Below are 12,075 nucleotides of genomic sequence, written 5' to 3'. Positions count from 1 at the left end.
CAATTCCCAAGGCCAGAATCACAGGTACGTTTTCAGTGAATGCTCCACACAGCAGAGTCCAGTCAAGAACAAGAGTGCATGAAGCTGAGTGTATGTGTCTCCCCAAACTCCACCCTCATACTGAGAGTTTCTGCCTCTCAAAAAGCCCTCTAGCTCAGCTGTTTTCAAAGAAGGGGCCGGGGGCCCCTGGGGGGCCACGACATGATAGGGGGGGCGGCAGCAGGTTGTCAGGAAAAGTATACAGTAGAACAAAATAAATCATTGAATAACTAATGTATACCAAAATGAAGAAAAACAAGCTAAATAATATTCCCATTAGTTAAGAACTGCATTATATTAATCTATTGCACCTAACATTACAACTATTATCGTTATTTTATACATCCCTGTTATACACCCCTGCCCTGGCTCATTGGCCTCTTGGGATGTCACACTACACAGTCATCTCTACTGTGTTAACCTATTAAAGTGTAGCAGATGGGGTATTGCCACAGTCTTGTAGGGATTAAACCTCTACGCTAACCTAGGGAGGACTGAGCAGGACAGGATCTGACTCCCCCTTGCCCAATGCCTAGTAGGATTAGTGCTGTCGTGTGGCAGCAGGTGGTTTCCTAGATAGATAGATAGATAGATAGATACTTTATTAATCCCCAAGGGGATATTCAAGGGACATTCCTATTTAGCAGTCACTTGCTAGAGTGAGCTTCAGGATCTGCAGATTGTCAGGGTGCCTGAAGGGTGTTTAACTGGTGTGTAAATGTGTACGACCCAACTAGTCACCACCCCAAGACTATCCCAACCCCAGCTAAACAGGTGAGGTGTCCCTTCCCGCAGGTTAGAAACAATACGAGTGGGCAGGTTAAGTGGAGGCTTGCTCAGTGGCAATTGCAATCAAAAGTCTCTCCAAGTACCACTGTGTGTGTGTGTGTGTGTGTGTGTGTGTGTGTGTGTGTGTGTGTGTGTGTGTGTGTGTGTGCGAGTGGATGGGTAAAGTGGAGGCTTGCTCAGTGGCAATGGCAATCAAAAGTCTCTCCAAGTACACAGCAAGTGCTGATGCACCCAAACTGTGGGCACAGACGAGTAAGTGAAATCCTCAAAGATTATTTTGTATCTCCTCTCGTAACAGTGTGTACAGTTCAGCAGCTTCAAACGCATCTTTAGGAGTGTTCCATCCATTTTCTTGTACCAGCAATGTGGACAGATCGTAGACTGTTTCATCACAAGGCAATTGACCCTTGGGTGTGCACTCCTCCTTACAAAGGTCAACCTCCTCTTGATTAAATAACTTCAGTCTGTCCTCCCCACCAGAAATCTGCGGGGCTGTGTAAAGTAGGATTGGACGACCTCCAGACTGACCCCTGGATGTAGCTGGTCTGATTCTATGAGTATTCCATGTCTGCACAACTTCATCCAGCTCTTTCTGCAAGACAATGCAAATGAAATTAAAATGATATAATACACACATTTGGTTTCTGCACGGTTGAATGAATTAGGCTAAATTAAGTTTCGTTTCTGCGCAGTGCGAGTTTATAAGCAAACAATCTACGCCTGCAGTTTCAGCAGAGGGTTGTAGAAGTTTCAGCACATTGAGTGATCCCATAATTCCATGCGAGTTAATGGTAATGCAGTAATATTAGATTACACTGGCCTGAAGACTATTAATACATTTTTTTTTTATGTTTTCACATGTAATGGATCCTATAGTCGTGTGTTTTTTATTATGTACCTGTAACTAGCCTACTAAACTACTTCGTTTCCCCAGGTCCTTTGCAGAGAATTGAAGTCACCCTTAATGTGTATTGCATGTAGGCCTAACAGAAGTAATACATCCCCGAATAATGAGTTTTAGCATACCCACGATAGGACTCACTTAGCCATGTCACATCGGGGTTCGCACTTGCCTAATTGCGGTACACCATATTGTATGTTTCATTTTAAATGGCATTTTGATTAAATCAATTCTCACATTGGGTGATGATGCAAACGGGATGAAGCAGAATTGCATTAGGCTCTTATCCAAGGCATCGCCGGAGAAGTGGCCAGCATCTTGCAATGATTTGAAGAGGTTCATCCAAAACTGCACGCTCTGTTTGCGAAGGATACCCCACCATGACTCAATGCGCTGGTTTGCAGTGCTGCGGCCATACAAGAAACTTTTGATGCCTGCAAATGCATCGGAGTGCTCTCTTCTAAGGAAGACTTGCATGCCCTCGACGTGGCCATTCTCAGTCCCCCTATCTGCTCGCAGCCGCTCCGGACAGCCCCCCACACGTTCGATGCACTTGGTGTAATATGAGGCAATGACTTTAGGGTCATTGTTGGTGGTATACGCCTCCATCCACAATACGTACCGACTGTAGCCATCAATGCATCCGTTAATGCAAATTCCAAATGGCTTCAACTTATCGTATGAATCCATGTGCCACAGTGCGTTAGGCCCCGGGGTTGTGTACTCACGCCGCCTCAGACGACGTGCCCGTCTAATTTCCACCCCACGAGGATCAAGTGCCCTGAGTATCAGCCTTATAGTCCTTTGAGACACCACAAACCCCCTCTGGATAGCTCGTAGGTGTAGCCAACGATACCCCTGCATCTGTCCATTCCCATGCAGTTCCTCCTGCACGAAGGCTATCACATTGTCTATGTCCGACTGATTTCGCCTCCTACACAGTCCAAGTTCACGACACCGCCTCTTCAAGGTCCGAATAGAAATCACAATACTGTGATTCTGTGCTAAGACTGCAAGGATCTCTTTGTTAGATAATCCAATCTCGAAGTAACATTTAATTAAATCCTCCATTTCAGCAGCACTATGCCAGGACACGAAGTCTGTCAGCTCCAGCTCTGAATGACCTGGTTCTTCCTGGTAGCCTACATTTCTGACTTTTTTCTCGAAAATTTCGACTTTTTTCTCAGAGATTTAGAATTAATATATTACTCCGTGGCCCTAATGCTCTTCCGTAATATCCAGCAGGAATGATCGCACAGTGGAATGCTTATGGAAAACCAGCGGACGAGCGCTGGGCGGAGATGTTCGTGCATTTCAGAAGCAGGGAGACTGTAGAAAAATGTCAAATTTGTCAGTTAGCCGTTTGTCTTGTCAATATGTTAACCTGCATCTTATTTATTTTATTTATTTATTTCACCCGCGACCCGCCCGCAATTCCTCCTAGTATTCCTCTTTTCTTCACGCATTCCACACAACCCGTGGATTATCCACGGTGTCCGCGGGTATTACCGCCAACGGCGCATCTCTGCTAGTCTTGACTTTACTAGTTAGTTCTTTACTAGTTAGTCAACACTGCCCTTGAGCTCCAGCTGTATGCGGGATTCCCTCGCACAACTGGGGGCAGGGTTCCCTCCATGTCAACAATGGATATGCCATTGCGATTCCCCAAAATTTCTAGCATGCCAAACTTTTCGTCGTGGGGTTTTCGAACGACGCCGAAGAAATCGCAGATCGCAAGCATGTCACATTACAAGACCCCGTCTCGTCGCCGACTTTTCAAAATCGTGTACTAATCGCAAATTTGTCTGCGACGAATGAATCGGGGGAAAATCAGGCTGAAATCGTGTAGTCTGAACCAGCCACAGCTGCCCATAATACAGACTGCTGGGTTTAACCCAAACAAAGTAACACGGATATGTTGAGTTTGTCATTTTTTTAAATTTATTTTTGTTGAAACTATGGCGGCCGAAATTAGACTATGGCGGTGAGCCATAGTCCCGTCAATGTGTGGCAAACACTGTATGCAACAGTAGACCAGAGTAGTTAATATCATCAGATAACGTTTCAAACTGAGTACAATTGTTAAATGTTGTAAAATGTTTCATGTAACCCTAACAAATATTATTATATATTTTTAATTTAAATCATTTTGTTATTGCAATGTTCTCCTTTTTCGTTGTAAGTAAAGCTATGTAACCCTTTAATAAAATTCATAACAGAATAATTTATATGTTGATCTATATGTTATATGTTGTCGTTTGGATGCTTTCAACTGTTTGTTCGTCTGAATTCCACATTCGCAGACAACATGAAAAAAAGTAAATTGTTGTAAAATGACTTCTATTTACCCGGCCATGTGCCTGGGTAAGTGAAAGCTAAATCCTTTTCCAAAGGAAAAGTGCCTCAAAAAGTGAATGTCGATCCCTGCTTTATTCACAAACTACTTAATGTTCATCATGAGGAGCCAAGTTTCATGACTAAGTCAAAAGTGTCAGGAGATATGCTTTTCAAAGTTTGCATTTTTGGACGATTGCTAGAGCAACACCATTGGCCCAATAAATAAAAATTTTCATCCACATTTCATCCACACTCTCTGTTGCAACCCCCTTGTCTAGGGGTAGTGAGGGCTGTCACGGATGAAAAGTGGCTGGGTTATGGACGGCAGATGAGCGAGTGGTTGAGGAATTATAATGGCCTGGAAATAACAGATGATGGGGAAAGTGGGTTTACTGAGCCATCAGAGAACAGGTGAACAAAAAAAACAAAACAAGTACGACAGCACAAGACATGCAACAGGGTCTTGCGACTCATGTATTGCCAAAGAAAAGAACCAAACAAAACAGAGCTAAGCAAGAGTTAATTTGTTCATGGCAAGAGAATCAGGATAGACCAACGATGTTGCAAGCACTTGGACGGCCCGCCTCTTCCATCTTTTCCCCCCTTCTTCCACTAGCTCTTCTTCTTTGAAGGGCACACCTGAGTCAGGATGAGATCGATCATGTTCTTGATGATGTCCGGGGGCGGGTGGATATTGTGGGGGCTATGATGGGCTAAGGTCATCTCCCAGGCGTCGACAAACACAACAGCCAGGCCCATGAACATGTTCCTGAGAACCCTGTCGAGCTGCAGCGAGAACCAGTCGCTGTGGTTCAGGCTAATATCCTGGTTCAGGTCCCTTAAGTTAGCCGAGCGGATGACCACCAGGGTGCCGGGGCTCCGGGCCAGGAGCCGTTCCAGCGCCCGGCGGATGTGCCGCATGCGGCGTATGTAGACCTCCACGGGGAAGGGGCTGAAGTGGGCCCAGAGGCTGAGGGCCACCACGGTGTCGGGGCCTCCAGGCAAGCGGTCCAGCTCGTTGGCCACGTAGCGGAGCTCGCTGGCGCTGACGGTGGAGAAGCCGATGGGCGGACCGTGACAACGGTACTTCAACAGGATGTTGTGTTTACAGTCCACCGCCATGAAGGGCCCTGCCTGCGCTGGGCTGCCAAGGTTGAACTCTTTGGTTTGTAGGAAAGACCGAATGAACGAGCAGATTGGAAATAATCAGTGGGACATGAGCAATGGTCACAGAATCGTTGGCACAGAGAGAAGGGTGTCGGTGCTCACCTGGTACAAACGCTCTGAGGTACTCAAACCACTGCCTCATCGTGGAGTCTCCGTACATGTTGATCATCTTGCCAGTCAGGCACTGGGTGATCGATTTGGCGTCAAACTGGCGAACAGGTGTTCCATCGAATGACCTCCAGGAGCCATTGTAGTAATACCCAGAAGGATTGTACTTGACGAGCCCTGGTTCGATGCTGCGGTTTTCTAAATCTGGGGCATCTAGGATATGAGAATGACACAAATGTCACAAGATGAAATACATAGAAGTGGGCGCCACCACCACATAAGCAACCTCCTCCAATAAGCGCAGCAATGATTGTGTACCTATCTTCTTAGGAAGCACGTCTATCCCATCAGGTCCTGACGCATGGATGACAACTTTGATGTTTACATGGCTGTGAGTAATAAAACAAAATATCCCCGCAAGCGGTGATTAACGGGGTCCGAGCAAAATTAAAAGTCAAGAACACATTAATGAAAGATATATAAATATGACAAATAATTATGAAGGAAAGATGTTGATGAAGATGTTCCACTTAATGCAATACTCTGCCTCGGCTTTCAGGTGAGCTGAAAAGCAATGGCCGAATCTCATGTTCAGCATGCTATAATCGGGATTTGAACTCTCAACCTAAGGATCACCTGTACACGGCATTATCCTATTGAGCCCCCGATAAACCTGAAGTGCAGCCTCATTCACATGGTCAAAATGTCTATTGATAATCATACAACATCCAGAAACCTCCATGCACACATTTCTCAAGTGAATTAAGGGCTTTCTTAAATACATATACCTGAAAAATCTTGAAATTCAGGGGAAATTAAACCTTTGTAGTTAAGAACACTAACAGAAGAAATATAAATATGACAGAGTTAATTATAAAGGAAAAATGGTTAATGAAGAAGGTCCCCTAATGCGTTAGGGTTAGGGTTCCCTGTGTCTTCGCAGTCAGATGCTTGGAAACGAATGAGTCGGAATGTTGATTGCCTGATGAATTTCAGGTGCTGTTTCTTAAATGAGTGGCAATGACAGAATGTCATGTTCAGTATGCTCTAATCAGGATTCAAACTCTCAACCTAAGGATCACCAGTAGAAGGCATTAACCTGTTGAGCCACTGACATTCCTGAACTGAATGAAGCCTCATTCACATGGTGAAAATGTCTATTGATAAGCACACAACATCAAGGAAGCTCCAAGCACACATTTCACAAGAGAATTAAGGGCTTTTTTAAAAGAGCACAGATCTGAACATTTGCAATGTTAATGGTATCCACCATACAATAGCCGTATGGTAGTTATACAATAACAAAATGGTCATATAGGCAAAATGGGTTGAGACTGTGGACGTTTGGCTTTTTTATGAAATTGTGGGAAAAGTAAAAATTTTTAGAGCAGAAGACCAAGGTGAAAAAGATGCATCTGATTTTAGAGATTAATATGATGAAAGAATTTTGAGTCCAGGTCAATCTGGTAAGGAGAAATAAGGCTGGTTCATAATGTTTTTAAATAGCGCCACCTTTTGGTGCAGTAGCACAATTTGGGTTTATGGGTAGTGGGGGGTATTGGTCTCCACCTAATAATAGTTGTATGTTTTTTTATACAATAACAAAATGGTCATATAAGAAAAATGGGCTAACTGCTCCAACTCTCTTGGCCAATATTTCTCAAATTGAACTAAATAAAACAAATTCTGCTCGAAGATTTTTGTGAGGCTTGGTCTAAAGATTTTATGTGGCGATTTTGGTGAATTTTTGATTATCTTTGTAGCCTGTGAATCTTTTTATCATGTTTAGCTCCAATATGAAATTGTGGGAAAAGTAAACATTTGTTGGGGCATAAGACCCAGGGTTTTATAAATGCATCTGATACTAGAGATTAATATTCTGAAAGAATTTTGAGTCCAGGTCAATCTGGTGAGGATAAATAAGCCTAATTCATGATAGCGCCACCTTTGGGTGCAGTACCACAAATTTGGGTTTATGGGTAGTGGGGGTTATTTGTAACCATACCTAAAAATACGAGTTTTCGACTTACGGTATAAGGCTGCAGTATGACTTTTACAGAATTTGAGAAAAAAAAAAAAAACGTTACAGAAACAATAGGGGCCAAGCAGCTTCCATGCTGCTCGGACCCCTTACAAGGATAAAACACATTTCCAAAGTTATAAATGAAGGATAAAGCAGGGTACAGCGCCTGACCTCTGAAAGAGCAGCGCTTCTTTGTGGGTGACGAGGTCCTTCTTGTAGCCTCCCTTGAAGTGGTTGATCCTGGTGTCACAGCTCAGCCGCTTGGGCTTCAAGCAGTACCAGGGCTCCCCTGTGCGGAGGTCCGTGTAGTTGCACAGCGGCTCCTTTGGCTGATTGTGCGGCAGGCACATGTTGCACAGGGTGGTCTCGGACAGCTTGCCCGAGCGAAACAGACTCTGGAAGAAGAAGCGGTCGGACCGCTGCTCCCGGAGCCGCTGCAGCACGGCCACCGCCTCACTGGAGTGCACCATGGTGATCGCCACCTGGGCCGGACCCTCCCACAGCAGGGGGAACAGCGCTGAGTAGGAGCCGTTGAGGTGGTCCACCACCGTGCCCGCCACTCCTGCCCCCAGCTCCGGGGAGTGCAGCCGTGCCACCAGGAAGTCCCCGCCGTAGCGCTTGGGACGGCCCTGGAAGTCCTGCATCTGGACCAGGGCCTCCAGCTGGTCCCCCACACGCCACTCCCTCCCGCCCTTGGAGGGCAGAATGGCGAACAGGCTGCGCACAGGGTCGCTGGTCTGGTTGAGAGACACGGGGGCGGGGGGCTTGGGCCAGGCGATGGCGCCGAGGAGGGCGCGGTCCTCCAGGGCTTCGTCGGGGGTGGGCTCCAGGTGGCTGCAGAAGGTGTGGTTGTTGCACGGAGGGAGGGGCTCCTTCTGGGCGAAGGCAGTGAGGCTGCTGTTCTGGGGCTGAAAAAGCTTAGACACTGTGTGGTAGCTCAGGTTCTGAGGAGGACGAGAAGAGAGGTCCGGTTTAAAGTGAGGCTGGCCGCGGCATCGGGTAGTTGTCATGATAACTACTAATAGTAATTAATACAAAATATAACTTGAAATTGCATTTCCTGCAGAAAACGCGTGTTATTGCTGACAGCTGAATGAAAAGCGCAAAGCATTGCTGAAAAAGCCGAAAGGGGGAAAATCCGCCGATTTGGCAACGCTGCCTGAACATCCTCACTTTCTAACTAAGCCGGTAATGAAACTTAAACTGTGATTCTGAATAAAGTATAAATGATATTCCGTTTTGATATTATTGAAGATACAAGTGTGTTGATTTGTTAAATGGTTTGAACGAAGGTAAACTGTTGAAAATTCATTTAGGTATGATGCCTGAAGTTCAATGAGAACAACTGAAAACGAAGCCGGTATGAAACTGTGTGTAGATTTGTTAACGAAGGTTAACTGTTGAAAATTGATTTAGTTACGATGTCTTAAGTAGTTGAAGTGTCAGAGGCTGGTTATTGCCATTGACTTCCATTGTAAAAAAAATAATTGGAAAAAGCTTAATAATTTAAAAAGTTGAAAGAGTTGAAATACCCTTAACCAAACTGAATAGAGTCATCATGTTGTTAAATAGCTGCAGGTTGAATGGTTTCTGTAGCTTAAAGTATGGCGGAGGAGTTGATGACCAAAAAGAAGAATAATAATAAAGATTTCGATATCTAGAGTGTGAATGCTACAGCATTCACACTAATTAAGGACAACAAGTTGGGTCATTTGTCCTATATGCCCACTGAGTCACTATGGGATTGTAGTATTAAACTAAATGTCACTTTGTAACACACACGCTACGACCAATAATACACCAACCTCCAGAGTGAGAATGTTGCGCCGCAGAAAGATGAGACCAGAGAGTGCGAGGAGAAGGAAGATGAGGGCACCTCTGGACAGATGTCGACACGCGGGGACCCCCTTCGGTCGCCCACGGTTAGCTGCCGCTTCGTGTTCCTCGGTCAACATGGTGGTTGTGGTGGTAGTGGGTTTGGTCAACGCTTAAACCATACAGAGGAGGTGCGGATTAAAATCAGGGACTTTCATAGATGATGTTGCAGAGTGGGATACCTACATCTGACCACCAGGGGCAGCAGTGCTGTGTACAATAACCTACTGCTCTCTAACCTGAGGAGTAGGCCGGCAGTTATATGAATGGTCATTTGTGTCAGAGCCTATTTTTGTGTCCACACTTAAAGTGCTGCTAGATTGTTTTGTTATCTATGTTGACACACAAACCGGTTTGCTGCATTACCCTGTTGTTATCAACGGTTTCCTTTGACAAAACAGCATTCAAACATCAAGAGGGGAATTATTTCGATAGTGGTACATTCAAACAAGCTCTTTGACCTTGTTCTTTTTTATGAGTAGCATTGACAAATTTGTCATTTTATTCATTATTTTAATATCATGTTTAATATATTTGCCGTCCATTACATTTTTGAAAGAAGTACTGGATTACTATGTGATCCAAGAGTTTCTATGAAAGCACTATACCTCTTGCTCTATACTAAGTTAGATTTCGGTCACTGGAAAACAAACTCCCGAGTTATGAGTCAGAACCCAAGCAAGCTCTGTCCAATATCTAATTTCAAGATCTTATGTTACCAACGGTCGGGGTGAGAGCCCTTAGACTACCTCCAGGATTTCTTTGTAATATTACTATTTTGTGCACAATCCAGTATTAAGTTTCATCCCAACGGTAAAGATGAGGTCTAATTCTTATTTAGAGCTTGTTCTTTTGGTATGTTTTTAACGAGCACAGGACATTTACGTTTACGTTTACGTTGAGGGCATTTAGCAGACGCTTTTATCGAAAGCGACTTACAATAAGTACATTTGTCAGAAGAAGATCAGACGAGCTCTAACAATTGCTATGGTTAACCCATTCCCCATAACCAACAAAGCTAGCTATGGTAAGACTTTACACAATGCTAAGTTCTGTTTTTAAGTGCAAGGACGTGCAACATACAATAAGTGCGCGCATTAAGTGACAGGATGTGCAACATACAATAAGTGAGTAGGAGGGATGGCAATGCAGAGTCTAGGTTAACTGAACAGGAGACACCAAAAATAAATTAAGTCAAAGACCTTTGGAGACTGGATGTGTTTCTATTCCAATAACAGCATAAAATCCAATAGAGATTACCTGAGTCTTAAAAAATAAAACATTAGATGCTGATCTTCAGCTGGATGGAGCTGGCCACTTGGGTTCTTCGTCCTTTCCTCCTTCTTTGTCCAAGATCTCCCTCTTGCTTGATGTCGCTCTGCCGTACATGTTTTGATCTCCTTCGTTAAATCATGTAGGCGTGTGCACCTGAGTGCTCGCTGCACTATGCCCTAAGGACTTTGACCAGACCAGAAAAGAAAAGAAGGCGCCTTTACAGGAACACTGTTTTTGAGGCAGTGCAGCCTCACCCTTATCCTTTTGCATTTAGGGGGATCAGCTGATGCTTTTTTCCGCAAGGCTTACAAAGGCTCATTCACACAATGACAGGACTCAGTCGTGCAAGGCGACACCCCAATCGTCGGGAATCCATTATACTCCAGTCATTTTAAGCCAAAATGGGGGTCAACCTAGAACAAATTGCAACAGAAACAAACTCAACTGATTTTGTATCCTCAATATGTTTTGTTACATTGTTACATTTGGAAAATGCAAACCAAAGCCTAAACCAAATGATAATAAGGCTTTGCTCAGGAGGTACAGAGGGTTGTCTTGAAACCTGAAGGTTGCTAGTTCGATCCCCGGCTCCCAAAGTCCCCTAATAGTCCAGTCAATTTATAAAAAAAGGTCAAACTAATTCCAACAGAAGCAAACTCAACAGATTTTGTATCCTCAATATGTCCTGAGTAAGGAAAAAAAGCCCAGAAGAATCCCATTAGGGGAAAGTTTAGAAAAAGACCCAAATATAGCCTATTCATACGCTTTTTCTTTTTCTCCCGTGAATAGGGTAATTTTTTTTTACCTTTTAGATATCACCATGAAAATTACTGAGTTGATTATTTACATCAGAGGTCAGCAACCTTTTCAACATGCAGTGCCAGTTTGACATTTTCTCATTAATGAGTGTGCCTTAAGCAACAATATATATAAAAAAATAAGCTGAATTATGACACAGAGACCAAAAACATTTCCAGAAGACCTGGAATTGTACTATTTCCTAAACCGACAATGATTAACCTTAAACCATTAACCTTTACTGAAACATTAACTAGTCAACCTTTCAACCTCATAAGTAAACGTAAGTCAATGGAGAAAAAGACGGAAGTCAGCAGGACATAGAGATATTACAGACTCATGAGCAGGCCCGCCGCTGCCTATACGCAGAGTACACAGAGTGCGTAGGGCACCAAGTACCTGGGGGGGCACCAAAAATTATGGTTTGTAAAAAATATAAAAATAATAAAAATAATTATTACATTATTGAATTAAAATATATATAAATTAGTTATGAAGAGTCCCACCGTTGTTTTTTCTTAATTGCATAACCTATCACTCAATTTCGGCAATTATATGTTTTTACCTAATATATAAAGGTGCCCGCTCGCGTAGGGCACCGAAACGGCCAGCAGCGGCCCTGCTCATGAGTCATAAAGCTAAACCACATGAAGATATCCTTTCCTCTTTGTCCCTGCCTCCTAATAACATAATAAATATCATAGGTTTGGTGCCTTTGTGCCTGGCATCCTGATGACTGCAATGAATGCAATGTCTTGTGCAA

The 12,075-nt window shown here is 43.9% G+C and overlaps 1 protein-coding gene across 1 annotated transcript; it reads right to left on the bottom strand.

The window, feature by feature from the left end:
- Positions 1-3,783: 3,783 nt before the first annotated feature.
- On the bottom strand, positions 3,784-10,656 carry LOC307089313 (NXPE family member 3-like). Its single transcript, XM_079755519.1, has 6 exons — positions 10,500-10,656; positions 9,170-9,351; positions 7,536-8,308; positions 5,660-5,730; positions 5,336-5,554; positions 3,784-5,226 (listed from the first exon to the last, which is right to left on the bottom strand). Exons 2-6 carry the CDS (start codon positions 9,317-9,319, stop codon positions 4,679-4,681), a joined length of 1,761 nt encoding a protein of 586 aa, XP_079611645.1. The 5' UTR covers positions 9,320-9,351; positions 10,500-10,656; the 3' UTR covers positions 3,784-4,678.
- Between the last annotated feature and the right edge of the window lie 1,419 nt (positions 10,657-12,075).

This window comes from Pollachius pollachius, assembly GCF_949987615.1.
Source record: "Pollachius pollachius genome assembly, chromosome: 18".
Taxonomy (NCBI): domain Eukaryota; kingdom Metazoa; phylum Chordata; class Actinopteri; order Gadiformes; family Gadidae; genus Pollachius; species Pollachius pollachius.
This window is presented reverse-complemented; position numbering and strand designations above follow the sequence as displayed.

Bases quoted from the DNA above. Each gene is read 5' to 3' on its own strand.
- LOC307089313 (XM_079755519.1), bottom strand. From the start codon at position 9,319: ATGTTGACCGAGGAACACGAAGCGGCAGCTAACCGTGGGCGACCGAAG. The intron at 8,309-9,169 runs GTTGGTGTATTA...CGTCCTCCTCAG, and splicing joins GCAACATTCTCACTCTGGAG to AACCTGAGCTACCACACAGT. The intron at 5,731-7,535 runs GTCAGGCGCTGT...TATTACTCACAG, and splicing joins GAAGCGCTGCTCTTTCAGAG to CCATGTAAACATCAAAGTTG.